The following is an 18,168-nucleotide window of genomic DNA, read 5'->3' as shown; positions in this document are numbered from 1 at the left end:
ATATTTTTACTTTGTTAACAAAAAAATACATATGTAATTTACGTTAATTTTGTATTGGTAGTTTCAGATTTTTACTTCACTAACTGTATTACGTTTTCTTTCATCCTAAGATAAAAATGAGATTTTTTTTTTAATATCCAAATAGGGAGTAAAGGGCTTATCTTCGCAGAATTTAAATAGGCCGCTCGGCTAAATAAGCTGATGCTCCAAAAGGTATAATAAGAATCGACCCACTAGGGTTTTTAAAGTAAATATTTTTATGTAATCAAACTGATATATGGAATTGTAAATACGGTATCTGTGTATAATACTTTTTAAAAACATTAAATATATTAAACAGAAAAATACCACTTCAAATTTAATTTCTGTTTCATTCAAAAAAAAAAAAACTTTTATCATAGATTAATATAGTCTCTATTGTGTTACCTATTATACTTTGAATGCTATAAGATATATTATAGTCTTTCCCTACATGAGATCAGCAAAGAGCTAATGAAAATTTAGTTTACACCTATGTATTTAAAAAGAAATTGTGTAGACGCTATACATACTTAATTTATTATTTTAAAAATCTTTATAAAGTCCATCATATTCTCTTACTTTTTCATTTTGTTTTATTTGTATTTTCTTGTCTTTTGTACAAGTTTTAAGTGAGGGGTCATGTAAGTCAAATATTTCGTCTCAAATAATGAAATGAAATGAAATATTTCGGTTTAACTTCCCATGATTATGCCCATTTTAGGGTAAGGGAGACGATTATTAAAGCAAGTGGATGATGATGGAAGAAATGGTGGAATGAGAAAGCGGGAGAAAACCGTCAGTACCCAGAGAAAATCCACGGACACGATGTTATCCACCACAAACTTGCTTACCCGGGGATCGAACCAGGAACCCCATGCACCAGAGGTAAGCGCTCTACCACTGAGCCATCGTGCCCCCCACGTTGTCTCAAATAGTATCCATACTGATTAAAGATGAAAAATCCAGACAAAATGATACAAAGAAATAAGACGATTTTCGTAGCTTAAACTCGTGTTTATCTATTTTTAATAAACTTTTAAATATTGATGACCATAAGAAATGTTTTTTGTGTGCACCTATATTGCACGAAATCCCTGGTTCGATTTCCGATTATGGTCTTGAAATTTGAACGCATTACAGTGGTTCAGGTTCCCCTTAAACTGTGGGTCCACGTCTCATATAGCTTTGTTCTTGAAATGGACACTAAATTCCAATCCAACCAACCAAAATTTTGTGTTGTTAACCAGCAACATTCTCATTTGTTGGACATTTCCTTTCTGGCCAAAGCTTAAAATTTAATGATACCACCGTGCAGGGCCGGATTAAGGGTATGGCTTAGGGGGGCTATAGCGTAATATTTCGCTTCTGGCCTTTCGCTATAGCCCCGAGACCCAGGTGGACTTTCTGATTTTTCCTTAAATATGATTTTTTTTCTTCTGTATCTCTGACCATATTAAAACCATACACTTTTAAAAACCGTCAGTCCCATTCCGGACACCCTTGCAAGCTTCAGGGAAAGGAAAAAAAAACTTGTCAAAAGTAATCGATATTAACGTCGAATCTATTGATTTGATTGATTGTGGTTTAGCGTCTCGTTCAGTACCTAGGCTATATAAGACGTGGATTCACAGTTTTACGTTGGATGAGTTCCCAGCTGGAATCAAACCCGGGTCTCCCACGCAAAAAATACGTACGCTAACCACCTAGATACGAGGGAATTCTGTGAGTAATCCGTGGTTTTCGGGATCGGTAAGCTGTTTATGAGTCCTGATGATATTTTAGCCCAAATTTAGTCAAGAGTGAACATGGCAGTCGGTCCGGAAAATAACAGGTACAACGTCGAAACCGTTGCTCTTCGGTATTTATTTATTTACTTCACTCATATTGAGAAACAACGCCGAAGGCGTTGATATTTTTTATTTGTTTATTTATTTGTTACATTTATATTGAAACTCTTTTTTTTTTTTTTTTTTTTTTTTGTTATTTCACTCACTTCTTTACCTACAAACATGACATATTGCATAAACCCTATCCTATCCGTAGGATGAAAGGGTATTTAAATTTTACGAGGGTCACAACGAAAGTTTCGAGATACGCATTGTTGTGGCACAGTATTTGAATTCCAACAATTGCGTTCGGTAGTGGTAACCAGTGCGAAGAAGCGAAGCAAGTTTCAACTCGCCTCGCTTATCGGCGTGGCCGTATCGCCTTCACTTGTTTGTTGATGTGAGCAGTATTCGGCTGTCTAGAATGGAGCCCGAAAGGGAACATTTTCGGGCAATTATCCTTTACGATTTCAAAAGTGATTTGAACGAGAAGCAAACCCTTGACCATTTGCAGGGGGCATTCGGGGACCTTGCTCCTTCCCGTGCTACAATTTTTCGGTGGTTTGGTGAATTCAGAAGAGGCCGGACATCACTTAAAGATGAAGAGAGAGCTGGACGTCCGGTAACAGCTATGTCAGATGAAAACATTGCCTCTATGGAACAAATGATTCGAGAAAATCCTCGAACAACTTTCAAGAACATTGAATCTACAGTGAACATTGGATCGCCAGCAGTAACAAAAATTCTTCATGATCATCTTCGGTTCAGGAAGGTTTGATCTCGTTGGGTGCCTCACACTTTGACTGAAGAGCAGAAGCGCATGCGTGTGGAATGGTGTGAAGAAATGCGTGCAAGATTTGATGGAGGCAATTCTCGACGCGTCTCTGACATTGTTACTGGTGATAAGACTTAGATCTATCAATTTGACCCTGAAAATTACCAGTCTACAGTTTTGGATCTTTCCAGGCGAAAATCCACTCACGAAAGTGAAGCAACCGTGAAGTGTGGAGAAGAAGATGGTCGCAACTTTCTTCTCCAAATCTGGCCATGTTGCAACTGTTCCACTTGAAGAACAAAAGACTGTTACTGCTCAGTGGTACACCACTGTTTTCCTAACAAAAGTGTTCCAGAAGCTTCGGGAATAGCGTCCAAGAACTGGATTGCGTGGGATCCTGCTTCATCATGACAACGCGTCCGCACACACGGCCAACATCACAATTCAGTTTTTAGAATCTACGGAGGTCAAACTTATGACTCATCCACCGTATAGCCCTGACCTGGCCCCGTGTGATTTTTTTATGTTCCCCAGGATCAAAGATCGCATGCGTGGGAAGAGATTTCGCAGCCCTGAAGAAACTGTAGTGGCTTACGAGAATGAACTTTCAACACTTGAAGAAAAAGACTGGCAACACTGCTTCCAAAAGTGGTTTTCGAGGATACAAAAGTGTGTACGTACAGTGTAATGGTGAATACTTGGAAAAAATGTAAGTGTTAAATTGATTTTAAGTATGTAAGTTATTTCACATCTCAAAACTTTCGTAGTGACCAGCGTATATATAAAATTTAATCCATATCCGTATCCATCCGATAATCACATGTAGTTTCTAGAAATTAAAATAATATAAAATGTTTAGGATGTAGTCGATTTTCACCTAGGTCAGCAACAAACTTTTTATATCTCGATTAGAGGTGAAGAGAAGATATGCAAGACCGAGATTCATTCGCTATCTTTCATCATCAGCATCACTTTCGTAATTTTTTACATTAAAATTACATTAAGAAACAATTTTAACGAAAATAAGTGAAGTAGGTGATTGGAATCTAGGTCGGCATCTGAAGATTTAATACCGCTATTGAGGATAAGAAAGAAAGAAGAGAAAGAATAAAGTATATGATAATTTCTCTCCACGAACAATTCACACCTTACTTCATATTATCTATAAATTACATTGTATCGATTTAAAAATTCTATGGAAGGAAAGGATGAATTATGGAAAAATAACAAGAAAACCTATACAAAACTGTATTTAGGGAAAGAGGAATTACAGCTGTCTCCTAAAGAATTTAACATTTCATATTTTGAAAAAACGAAGTGGGAGATCGAAAAAGTTATCAGTAGAATGGGAGGCGTAGGAGCGAGATGTGCCAAATGCTGTAGTTGTTGTCAATTACAGAGTTGTTTCTGGAATAGAATTGGAAGACCAGGAAATGTGGCATTTGCAAGTATTTCTGGAATTATTGTACGTTACAATTTCTAAAAGAATTTATTATCGTAAATTTGGTAGTAGAAAGCAGAAATTATAATCTACGATAGATTACTACGATTACACAATTCTTTGCCAATGACAATTTACGGAGTAGGGTAGAGTACAGTAGAGTATGGTAGGAATATGTAGCGAAGGGTAGGGTCGGGTTAGCTTAGGATTAGGAAAGGTTGGACCCATTTTGTTAAAATTAATATTGTAAGTTTTCGTCCCTGCGTAAGGATACTAACTGGAGTATTTCTATACACCTGCAACTACGTTCAGAACACAAATATCCGTTAAATTCCCACAATCCAACCATGCGGTAACCTTGCGCAAAGTACCGCAATATATATTCCGTTTATATATATATATATATTCAAAAGGCTTGTGTATAGCCCGCTCCCCCCAGTTCTTTGTCACCGGAACAGGAAGAGTCACTACCAGTACTTATATCGAGAACGGAACCCAACCAACCCCTGCGGGGCTTCTAACGCGTTCCTACTACTGCTACTACTACTATTGCTACTAACTACCACTACTACTACTGCTACTACTACTACTACTACTACTTATACTACTACTTATACTAAAACTTCCTTACCACAAGATTTACATCTTAAATCTTTATAACACGCGATTCCGATTCATTATGAACTAGTATGAATCGTTAGAATCACTATGATTCGTTAAAAATCACTGGGGGGAGCGGGCTATACTCAATCCATTCAAAATTCGAAATTCTAGTTATGAAGTATCTATATACAATCTCTGAATTCGGAATTGAGTTGCGTTGAGTTGATTTTGGGTTTAACAGCCCTTCCCGTCTCCTTACATATCACGTACACAAACAAGCAAATTATCCATTTTTCCGGTAAATTTTCAAATTTTTGCTAGAAACGGATGGCCAACTTTGGAACTTAACCCTTTCCCAAAAATGATAGAATTTCGCTTATTTCTACTAATATTAGGTTAGTTTCGGTTAGTTCAGGTTAGCTTAGGTTAGTTTAGATTTGTTGATTTGTTTACATTGTGTTACGTCTAAGTACTTGCGTCATCCACTTCTGTAAATTTTGTGTCTTTTACGTGCTGCGTTCCGAAAATCTAACGTTCCACGTAGCTGCAAAAAAGTAAAAAAAACAAAGGGGAAATATTGACGTTGGAACCCATATTCATGGACATCAAAAGTATTACAGGCAGCTGCCGAAAACCGCTTGGCCATGATGATTACGCTTGGTAATACGCAATCTTTTCAAGTTCTCTATTGCCCTATTGGGAGTATACGTTCGAATCGCAAAACTTCCACATTCTTTTTTTTTTTAATTTTTACAGCTACGATGGAACGTTAAATGTTTGTTGGCATTTGCATTCAATATAACAGCAATTATGGTGGCATTTATTTGGATACAATTTTAAAATAAGAAAAGAATAAAAATAATACACAAGGTCAAAAATTACCGGTACTAAACATTATCAATAACACTGGTAAACACAATTTTTGTGGCCGCGGTAATTTAAGCGAAATTAGGTTAGATTTGTCATTCTAATTACGAATATGACAGCAGTTGCCCTAGATTGGCTCTAGTTTATCTGCAAGAACAATCACTATAGAAGTACAAACACTAGATATAGAGACATGTGATGTGATCCCGTAGCCGTGTGTCAAATAACGTTTAATTTGTATCAAAGAACATTAAATCACATCGAGATATACATAGATTATGAAGAGTGAGACAAAAAAAGATTATGCGCCTGATTGCATGTAGCACAAGAATAAATTTAACACATACAAAAGCTTATTTTGTTGGATTTGCGTCTGTGTTCATTAGTAGGACAATCACGCTGTAGGATCCACCAGTAATTAGCCATCATGTGAGTATCCCACCGGCCTTGATATCTTTCATCATCTTTAGGTCCTGGTGGAACCGCTCACCGTGTTCCTCACTGTAATCAATAAGATTGTCAGGAAATCTGTCCAGGTGGCTATGGAGGTAATGTAACTTGATACTCATATTAGCATCTATGTTTCTGAAAGCTGTAAGCATATTTCGAACTAGTTCATAATTGTTTGATTTGTGGTTCCCGAATAAGTTCTTCACTACAGAAACGAAACTGCACTATGCAGCGGCTTCAGTATCGTTCATGACAGTTACAAATTTCGTATCATACATAAGCTTACGGCTGTCAGCGCCAACGATTATTCCTGCCTTTAGTTTCTCCATGCTTTTACCTGGGAAGGATGCAGGGCTGGATTAACCCATCTGAAGGCCCGGGGCTAGAAAAAATAAGTGGCCCCTGTTGACTTCACCTAATACATTTCAGTGAAAGTACAGTAGAAAAGTAAAAGGAATATGTTTCATATATTTGGTCATATTTTATTTTATGATGATGATTGTATCTTCATGATTCTTTTTAGATAGCCAATTGAGATTTTGATCAGAGTGGAGGCCCGGGACTATAGCCCCCTAAGCCCCATTAATCCGGCCCTGGAAGAATGTACAAACGTATCTGAAATATTTGTCATCCTTGTCCATTGCCCAAACATATTGTTACACTTGATATGTAAAGGTGGAAAAATGATTCTGTCGCTGCAACTAACGGCTCGTTAGTGATGTTTCCTGCACCTACTGACATATTTTCTCTTAATGGTCATGTGTCCTGTTCCCAATAGATATGTTTAGCTCAACTATCCGACATGTAGATAAAGCAAGGGTATTTAGTGTATCCACTTTGCTGTTCTAACAGCAAATTTACTATTTTAATATCGACATAGATATGCCATTGGTGTTCATGCTAACGTAACATCTCTAAGATCTGCTTAATATTTGCATATACTTTTCTTTAAGTTTTTCGAGTACCCAACAGTAACAGATGCATAGCAGTTGCCCTTGTGCAATAACACACATTTGAAGCTTCTTGAGAAACTATCTATGAAGAGCCGACAATTTTGTGGGGATATCGGGGTAATCCTAATTGAAGAAGAAGCTGCGGAATGTTGTTACAGTACACTACGTCTTCATCGTTCATGAAATATTTGAGTAAGTCTGCCTCTCTTGTTCGATAAATTGTTATTTTAGTTTCAGGGCTCAGTTTTTTCCTTCATCCTAGATGCAAGAATTTCTGATTGCTGTTTTGATAAATTGAGTTCACGTATAAGATCATTAAGTTCATTTTGGGAGAATTGTCCATTTCGCACCTTTCCGTCGTCAAATTCACTTTCACTGGTGTCAGTTACCGACTGGATTTCTTCAACATCGGACAATGCAAGTGGAGGGAGGAAGGTAAAAACCGGCACTGGAATGTCCTCTGTGTGAGGCACTGGTCTTCTTGCTGATTCTAAGTCAGGATATTCCCATTTCTATTTGTTTTAACGATTGAGGCCTTTCACGTTTATGTCACAAAAATAACAATCATCGTGGTGATTGTTCTGTTTTCTCTATACCATAGGCACACAGAGTTTCAATCCTGGTCTTCCACCTTTTGTCCAATACCGTAAGCACTCGACACAAATCTTGCAAACCTTATGGGGTGCCCAAGTTTTGTCTTGGTTCCCAACCTTTACACAGAAATATGCACATCATACTTGTTTGACGGAGTCAGTCATGTTTCTCCTTTGTTTTGCTTTTTGGTTGACAGTATTCGCCACAGATGTAGCAAAAAACATCTTAGTTGTTTCTAGAGCCTCTTAGTGAAGAACTCATCTTTCATTAAAAGTAATGAAGAAACAAACATCATTTTAGTAACAGAAATATAAGCATTAAAAACGAAGGTAAATACTATTAGTGATGAATCAAATTCTGCACAAAATTGTGTTTACAATTTCACAAATTTTACCACAAAGTAGCGACACACATGTCATATTTCACTCACGATACATCTTTACTGATGCCTATTATCTCAACATCTAGAGCCAATTTGGGGAAACTAACGTTATTTTTGGATTCATCAGTAGAGTGATGTAGGAAATTCGTCAGACGCATTTACTCACACAGGGTTATACGAGCTGTTCTAAAGGTTTGTGAGATGTTAACGTGGTATAGAAAGTGTTGTCATCTTAATTGCTACATGTTTGAAAAGAAGGTCTTGATTTCTAAAATGTGAATGACATTTGGGATGTGAATGACGCTTGACGTCATTAGGAGCATGATTCCTGGCTTTTTTTATTTTATTCGTATTATTTATAATAATACTCGTTGTAAAAATATGGCCCCGGTGTAGGGACCTCCTATAGCTTCTGTATTGCTCAGGATCCTCAAAATGGTCCAGGACCATCCTGCTATGGTCCCTGACCTCCCAAATGGATTATGCAACTGTGAAATATGTTTTACAGTGGTATCAGGACCCTCTGTGGATCCCCAAATGTAAAATATGACCCCTGTAGCCCTGGGTCCTCAAATGTATAAATATACACCTGTAGCTCTGGGTCCTCAAATGTAAATAATGACCCCCTGTAGCCCCTGTTTTTATTTCATTTGTATCTTTTAATCCCTCGTAATGATTACTCGAACACTATGTGAGAACGTTTTAAAAACTGCTAAAGTGGTCCCTGCCCTCCCCAAATGGTTCCCAATGTTTTACTAGCCTTCCAGGAGTCCTGCTTATGTATTGATAATGTTAAATGAACCCGGGACTCCAACCCCAAACTCGTTTATGCTAAGCGCTTACCCACGGTGGAGATTGAATATTTACTCGAACACTCAGTGAGTGTGATCGTACTAAAATGTGTGAACTTGTGAGGTGGAAAATCTATTCATTCATTTATATATTCATTACTTCATATGCATAAGCATATTCTGAACACACAGGTATGGACCTCGCTGCTTGACTGTTTACTTCTAACTAACAGCTAATAGGAAAACTTGCTGTTCTGAGTGAAAGCGTTCCTATGTGTGTGACGTCACTATCCCTACATCAGCCATCCCCTGTCCATAAGCTCCATTGTCCATTAGAAGAAATAGGTATGAACCGTACCTCTGCTCGTGCTAGCCCTGGCCGCTTGTATTTCACCCCCTCTCTTCTACATAGTCTATGTGATTGACCTCCCAGTATGATGCGTGCTAGGTGTGAAGGGGAGGAAGCGACTGTGTGATATATGAGTGAGAAGAAAGTGATGCAGACAGTTCCTTCCCCCTCGATCCTTGTGAACAGTGTCTGATTTCTGACAATGACTGGGCCCACATACTTTTCCTGCCCGTTGCGACCAACTTTCGTCTTGGTACAGAGATGATTGAAAAGTGTTTGTTGTTGTTGAAAGTAGGTGAACATAAATTTTGTCTTAAAATGCATTAAGAAAATGATACTATCACCATTTGTTTCAACACATCACATTTTAATGAATTGTCAACCTACGAACTGAATATACAATCTATCTGCGAATTGCAATTCCAATTTATGAAAACATGTCTGTAATAATGGAGATTAGCATGTAGATGTCAGTTTGAATTTTTTCCAGACAAGACGTAAATACAATCTCTTATTTGCACTAAAAATTTGTAATATGTGAAAGTTTCATTTTGTAATATTTGAAATCGTCTATGAATTTTTGGAGAGAAAATATTAAATGATGCTGGATGAATGACCTCCAAATGTCCCAAATAAAAGTTATATAAACCCTAATTTCCTTCCTTTATTCTTATATTGTGATATTAAGCTATGTATACAGTGTGTTACTAATTTTTTTGGTAATTACTTGATTAAACTATTTTTTCTTCGTCTGATACCTGAGAAGATACATGTAAGTTGTTCTCTTTGTGTACCTTATTTTATTGTATTCTTTTTTGTATGAAAAGAAGCTAAGAGTGAGTTTACAGTGTTTGAAAAATAGTAAAATTATGATGTGGGACTAAATGGGAGAATCCCGAAAAAAATTAGGGACACAGCTATTGTATGCTACAAACCTGGCTTGTAGAGAAGTAGTCTAGCACATATGTATACAGTAATTATCTATAATCACTGAAAAATGGTGGGATGGGAATGTGGGAAAAACGAGAGAACCCGGCAAAAACTACAGGGACAAACGCATTGTATACTACATTGTTTAGAACCAACTTACCATAAGATTATGCTGTAATGTTAATTTTTGAAAAATGATAGATTCAAGAAAGCGGAAGGAAATGGGGAACCCCGGGAAAAACCATAGGGACACACGTATTGTATGCTATACACATTGTTGAGAAGCAACATGATGCATATGTACGCGAAATTAGGTAGTATCTTTGAAAAATGGATAGATGAAGAAAGCGCAAGGAAATGGGAGAAACCCAGGGAAAAACCATGGGCACAAATATAATTGTGAACTATAAACATTGTTGTTGAGCAGCAACTTAGCGTATAATTATGCAATAATAACATTATCTTTGAGAAATGAATGAAATATTGAACTGAAGAAAACGGGAGGAACCTCGGGAAATCTCACGATCATACAAAATTGCTTGTTTTCTAAAATGTATGTTTTACAAGATAAATGCAGAATATAGGAAGTAAGAGTTGAATTATTGTTATATGTAGTTTAATGTTCAACACCACGTATATACGAGACGTGGATCTATACTTTTTACCGGCCTAATTTTCAATTGTTACTAAGTACATATTAACGAGAAACTAATGGGTGGGAGGAAAAGCGTGGTGAATATTTTATTTTGAGTTTAATATTTACCAAGGTACATGTCCTGGTGAGGGAACTGATTTACATATTTTTTCTGTTTAAGGTTTGAACTCGGGTCATTTCACACCAGAGGTATGAACAATTACTTACTTCACGGGGCGGCCTGACTTGACGTCTGAATCCGGGTTTTGAACTTGGGTTTTAAGTGCAAAGACGCGATGGATAAACGCTTTAACCCGGGCTCGAATTTGGGTTGTCTACCCTAGAGACGCAAACGATACGTCTATTGCCGGGGGTTTCAACGCCAAACGCGCCCCCTCCAGGGACCGATTTACGGCAGAGATGCTTCCGTCCGAATTTGACCTCGAATAACTTGAAAGATGCTATGAATAAGCGCTTTGCCGGGGTTTAAAGTTAAAATTTTTTACCTCAGATGTGAACATTAACAAGTTTGTGCCTTTTTACGGGTTGTTTCGATTTTTGTTATGAAGGGTCCAATATATAACTGAAGTAAACGTCATTAAAATTAGTTCCCTCATAATTATTCGAACACCGATAAAAAGTTCCGATAATACTAAAAAATAAGTGTGATCCTATGAAGAATGTTATAGCACTACCATTGAAACTGTATATATACTAGCTTTTGTATGTAATTGGAGGCGAGTAGTCCCGGAATTGGTGGTGCGAACCTCAAGCACCTTTGATTAGTAAATTCGTGCAATTTTTAAAATGGTTATTAGGTATGATAAATTATACAACGTAGTGTTGATTTTGTACATAGTTTCTGGAATAGAAGTAGTTTACGTACCTGAAAATGGGAATTACACACACATACATCCGACCTGAACAACACTTAACAGTAAGCTGAACGATAGTTTAAAAATTAACAGCAGATGTCGCTACTAGCATTATTGTCGGTATACATGATAGGACGTGTCGGCATACATGATACGAGGTGATATAATATTCGGTTTTGATATCATTAACTTTTACGCCGTTATAGGTAAAAGATCAAATAGGACTTTCCAATGCAGTTGTTTTAAGCAGTTATTTTTAAATATGTAGAGAATTTTAAAGGTGGTCAGATTTTTATTGAGATCCATTATTGTTATTATATTACAGTCAGCTAATTCTTGCCGAAGCATTATAGGGAGTACCACTACTGAAAAAAGAATTCTAGTTTTTAAGGAGAGGCTACCATTTTGCTGATTGTTGAGCAACAGTACTACCGACGTGATCACATCGTCTTGTTTTTACATATTTACCAGAGAATAACTAGAGATTAAGAAATTAAGAACTATTTTATATTTCTTATAGTTACTGTATTTTTAGAAAGGAAATCATATATTTTGCAATTTTTTGGCTTGTTTTCAACCAGTATTAATGAACAAAGAGACTAGTCATTTTTAAAATGTTAGTCATTCTTCTGCATAAAGTAATTTGCTTTCTTTCTCTTTATATATATTATTATTTTATTGAAGCTTTAAAATAACTGATTGATCATTCTTTTTAGAATATATTTAACTGCAGTTTTAAAATAATTGATTGCTTTCTTTCCTTTTATACAATATTAACTGTTTGCTTGAAAATGAGTGATTAGTATCTTTTTTTAAACATTATTACTAAAGAAAACATGATAACTCAAAATAGTTGCTTCTCTTTGCCTCTTTTGCATGGATGTCTTCTGCCCAACTGAAGAACTGAAGCTAGTGGAGGAACTCTACTTCAGTAGCTGCTGCACGGCCTGAACGATTAACCGAGAGTTTTTAACGTGTGGAAAGGAATTATTATCTAAAATATTAACTAAAGAAGACAGCATTTTTAGATGAATTAGATGCGATTCCCAATCTAAACTTCTTTGAAGAAGAAATGAGGAGATTGGTTGAAAATGAGAACGAGAATGTGGTTACACCTACGCAAGAGATCCAGGGACAAAATCCTGTATACAACCCCCTTCCTCAACATTCTGTACAGGATAATCACTGCTATGGGAACCAATCTGATCCTCAGCCTGGCCCGTCATACGCCCCTGTTCCAACATTGGTAGGATTTAGGGGCAATAATAGTAATAATACAAGTGGTACTAGTAGTAGTAGTAGTAATACAATTGGTACTAATAGTAATATTAATGATGACGGGCAAAATCAGAGAAGTAGTAACTACGAAGTTGTTAGAGAAAGCAGAAAAAAGGTCTCGTAAGTTTCATCTTACGGGGCATGAAATTTCCGTCAAACCTGTGGATAATGAGAGAAATATTGATCACCCATAGACCTATTGAAAGTTTAATTGATGTTGCGTTGGAACATATGTTATCCAATGCGCGCCCCACGAATTATATCGGGCTATACATAGATACCAGTAACAGTGAAAACAAGAAGCCTGTGTATATTCCATGGAGAAAAAGGCAATTTCTCTGCTAAAACGGTCCTTACCTCAATTGAACGTGTATTAAATAGAAATGATGTGTTCCTTTTGGGGCATGAAGTACTGTTTTGGTTGCACTGTCCGACAGCATGTATGGAAGGGGAAAAGCAACGAGTACCGTTGACAAATATTCAAAGCGTCAAGATAATTTGGAAAAGCGTTTAATACGCATAGAAAATAAGAATATTTATTCTCTTCCCCTTGCAATTGTTTACTGGATAACGAAACATACACCAAATGCTTAAATTTTGTATAACTTAAAAAAGACCATAATACATGGATTATTAAAGCAGAAGTTCCCTGATAGATGGCAAGAGTTAACTTTGAAATTAAGGGAGGCTTTGACTTTACAGATGTTGATGCTTTCCAATCGTATTTGAAAGGGGAGTATCAAATTGTAATTTATGACTAGCATCATGAAAAGAATGACCGGGAATATATAATTCATTATCCAGAGGAGCCTGCAGAAAATAAGATTTTTATTTACTATCAAAGAAGTGACACTGTGCCATTTTGAACCTATTCGTAAGATAAAAAGTTTTCTCCGTAAACAGAAGTATTGTTATTATTGGTCAGTTTATAATGGTTTATAAGGTTATAATGGTCAGTGTTGTAACCACAAGTGTGAAACTGAATGTGAACACAAGCACGAACACAATTACACTGTCAACAAAATTAAAAGTAATGCATGCAATAGAGAGTTTGCCGAGGGTATATGTTTTGAGAACCATATGAAACGTAATAAAGCGGGCAGATCTGTTTATGATAATGATAAAATCTGAATTGATTGCGGTGTCATCTTTGACAACACGGGTCGAAAATCTAATCACGTGTGTGGTGAACATATCTGTTTAACATGTCGCATCCATGTAGATATAAACCACATATGTTTTGTTCGGAGGAAAAAACCTGTACATACTAATAAGTTTATGTACATCACCTATGACGTAGAAACTATGTTGAAGGGAACGAATGCGCGTGGTGAAAAGGAACACGAAGTAGTATTGGTTTGTTGTAGGCACATCTGTCACAATTAAATAAGTAAAGATATTGATAAGCCTTGTAAAACGTGCGGTGATAATGTTGGAAATTGTTTTCTTGTAAGACGGCGACGGCTTTTATTAATCATGTGTTAGTAGAGTGTCCTGTCTTTAGCAGGATAGTAGCCATGGCTCATAATAGTAGTGTCTACGATGGTCTCTTCTGCCTTAGATATCTAATAGAAGAGCAGCATATCATTCCTACTGTACTTATCCAGGGTCAGAAAATTTTTAACGTTGGAAATCGTATTTTTTCAGATATTCCTTTTCCTTGTTGTGAAACTTTCAAAATTACCCAAAACTTATGACAGTTAAATTTAAAGAAGGGAGATTTCCCATCTTTGTTTAATACAGGAGAAAATCAAAATCATGATGGTCCCTATCCCGCGCTTTAATTTAATGACCCTGAGGCGTGAAGCACAGAAGAAAAACAATTGAAAGCCTGGCACAAAGAACGTGCGCTAAGTGGCGATGAGTTTAACCTCGAAAAGGAAATGCTTTACAACCATTCATTACTTCATCCACAATTGCAAGTCTTACGATGCGGACATATCGTACCTTGTACTTACCTCAAAATACTATTTCTGTAATTCCCGCAGTAGGTTTGCATTATAAGACCAAGTATAGTACTAAAGCTATGCAAGGGCTTATGTTTATGGAAGAACAATTAGGGATAGAAATCCAGCATGCTAGGAGTGGTGGGGAAAAGTGTATTGCTAGGTACAACGTCGATGGATGGCACGAAAAACTCAACGCTGCCTTCGTCTTTATGGGTTGTTATTGGCATGCCAGTATGCTATCTTTCCCTTTTAACCGCGACGCCATTTTGCATGACGCCCATGACTCGTACAATACGATGGAAAAAAAGGTACGAACAGTGCTGTTTCGTAGTACCTGAAAAGTATAAATGTGAACTTATACGAAATATGGGAATGTTCTTCGGATAACAAGGTAAAGACGGATAAAGAAGTACAAAGAACGTTGTACTGATACTGCCTGATTTCCTTATTCCCAACAATTGTTACAACGGAGGCCACACTGAACTGTTTCCTTCCTATGTCAACTGCAAGGGTGATGACGCGATAAAATATTTAGATATCACGAGCCTTTACTCGTATGTGATGACACGAAGCCTGTGCCGGTTAATTCACCTAAGATACATATGGGGCCGGACTTTCCAGATGTGGAAAGTATTCATAGTGTAGTACAAAGCACTCTATTGCCTCCAAAAGACATACATTTTCCTATCGTGCCGTACATTGCGGAAAGCCGATTACTTTTCGGTCTGCGTTATATGTATGGAGGAGGAATCACTAACGATTGTACTCATAGTGACGCTCAATGTGCTCTCACAGGGACATTTTGCACTCCAAAGTTAAACCTCGCTCTTCAAAAACGATACAATATACTCGATTTACACGAAATATGGGAATTCCAACTCATCGGTCCTCAAAAGGGAAATTCAGGTGGTTTGTTCGGAACTTAGATGAATTCCTTCAGATGAAGCAGGAAGTCTGTGGTTTTCCCGCTTATTGTAATAGGGAAGAAGACAAAAATATATCGAGGAATATTATGCCCATAAAGGCATATAGTTGAATTATGATAACATTAGGGCGAACCCGGGATTGAGGCAATGCGCAAAACTATACCTCAATTAATTATATGGTAAATGGGATCATCGCACAGATTTGTCACATAGTGTAATCGTTAGTGATGAAGTAACGTGTCTTAACTATTTAACAACGGCACGGTATGAAATTCAGTGTGGTCCCAATTAATCATGAACATTTAACATTTGTGATATTAGGGGCGAAAAACTACGCTATGAGGCTAATTAATGCCCAACGGGATGTTCGGCATATACTCAAAATTAGGGGGATTACACTGAATGATAGGACCTCTCAAAATTAACTTTGAGAGTTTCTATAAATTAGTGTCTGGAAAACTAGTCTAGAGTAATAGAAAATCCAAATAATATCGTGCGTAGACCGGTGTTCCGAATCTTTAGCTGTACAGAGACAAAGATACACCGTGAGCTCAACATAAAACGTAAACCATTGACGAACATGATGTGACCTACGATGAACCTATACGAAAACGTGCAAGTGTACCGTACGGTTATAGGCCCACGAACGACTAAATGTGAGTTGTATGTATGTCTCTTTTCGTGCTCTGACCCATTTAATTTATTTTTAAATCTATTTTTAATTTATTTTCCTAATTTATTCTTTCTCTAAACCGTTTCGATTACTGTGTAAAGTCCGAAAAATCGTAGATTGTGAAAATACTAAAAATTCTTGAAGAAGCTTATGAGTACACTCTATGAGTGTGTGTAATTATTTTAACTCGAAAGCTTTAATATTGTTATATCCCAGTGATTTTTCTTTTTTCTTTTTTTCTCTGTGTGGAATTGTGTATATAAAACAAAAGCTCTATTGTATGTATTCATTTGAGTACAGGATGTTAAAGTTTCAACATCCTTCTACTATCGCCGGTCCGTCAAGGACTGGGAAACTTCTTTCGTAAATCGATTACTTAATGAGCGAGATCAAATGTTTACTATAAAATTTAATGATATTGTATGGTGTTATGGGGCAGTGATACCAAAATTAGATGCACATGCAAAAATACGTTTTGTAGATTGAATACCCGACATGGGTAATTTTGAAATTAAAGAAAATTCGTTATTATTACTTGATGATTTAATGTCAGAAACCAATGGTGATGTTGCTAATTTATTTACAAAGATGCACATCATAAAAAGTGGACTGTAATATCTATTATTCAAACTTTACATCTAAAGGAAAAACACACGTGATATTAATTTAAATGCACATTATATTTTTTGTTTTTAAAATTCTCGTGATAAATCACAAATACAGTATTTAGCTAGGCAAATAATGAATCGATATAGTAATGAAATCGTAAATGTGTTCGAAGAAGTAACACGTCAGCCTCACACTTATTATTTGACTTAACACGGAAAACAAACGATGCATTGCGAATACGTACAAATATTTTTCCTAATAGAATCATGCACATGTACGCTGACGTAAAAGACTTGTTTAGTCTGAATCAAGATGTTGAAGGTGAAACAACACTACAACACACTTCGCGCTCAGTGCAAATGCAAGAGTACAAAACGAAAACAAATTTTACAAAATCCTTCAGGGGATTTAATAAGAACTATTTCTCAAGTAGCTAAACACACAATAAAAGGAAACATTCCTTTAAATTCTCGTCAGAAGCAACGTTTAAGTACATATAAAAAGATCTCAAGTGCTTTACCTCAACAACATATGGCATTGAAGAACAAGTTGTTAGTACAAAAAGGTGGTGCGCTTCTACCATTAATCTTGGGACCACTTCTTGCAGCAGTAGGCAGTAGTATTTTTAGTCGTTAATCATGTCAGAATTAGGCTAAATGATTTTGGTTCATAAAAATGCCGTACATGAAATTCGATCCAATCTTAAATCCGTAGATTCACATCAGTCACGTTTAGATGAAGAAATGAATATTTTAAAACATCATGATCTTAGTGTAAAGTGGAAATTATATCAACAAGCTTTGCATCGTTATTTACAGTACACCTCATCTCCATATAAACCTATTACACTACTTGTTATTCAGGGGGAAGAAGAAAAAGAAAAATCATCATATTCATTAACTTTCCAACACGATAACAACACTTCTATTTTACCATTTCTATCAGATATTTTGCAGTCAGTACCGAAAACACTACGTAGGAAAACAGATCTATTATTAAAACTGTTGACAAGTTCTGATAAAATTCATTGGGATAAGTCTGGTATAGTAGGTATCCAACGAAAAACAATACCAGGTTCAAATATTATAGATTTAGTAAATAACGTTCGTACAAAAAATATACAAGAAATCCTATAGGTATTCATGAATTTACAAATTTATTACATCTTAATGTTCCTAAAGAATTTATTGGTACACCTATTAGCACACAAGCATAAAATGTGAATAGTGGTAGTATTAAAAG

General features: G+C 36.4%; 1 protein-coding gene across 1 annotated transcript in view; it reads left to right on the top strand.

Annotated features, from left to right (window-relative positions):
- The first annotated feature begins 3,729 nt into the window (after window positions 1-3,729).
- The window catches only part of LOC145694200 (transmembrane protein 50B-like), a 73,664-nt gene continuing 59,225 nt past the window's right edge, over window positions 3,730-18,168 (top strand). The window contains exon 1 of the mRNA XM_081770314.1: window positions 3,730-4,087. Within this exon, the coding sequence (XP_081626440.1) occupies window positions 3,818-4,087 (270 nt within the window). The 5' untranslated portion in view covers window positions 3,730-3,817. The remainder of the gene's footprint in view (window positions 4,088-18,168) is intronic.

The sequence above is a fragment of the Thermobia domestica genome, chromosome 9 (assembly GCF_964235325.1).
Source record: "Thermobia domestica chromosome 9, izTheDome1.hap1.1, whole genome shotgun sequence".
Taxonomy (NCBI): domain Eukaryota; kingdom Metazoa; phylum Arthropoda; class Insecta; order Zygentoma; family Lepismatidae; genus Thermobia; species Thermobia domestica.
This window is presented reverse-complemented; position numbering and strand designations above follow the sequence as displayed.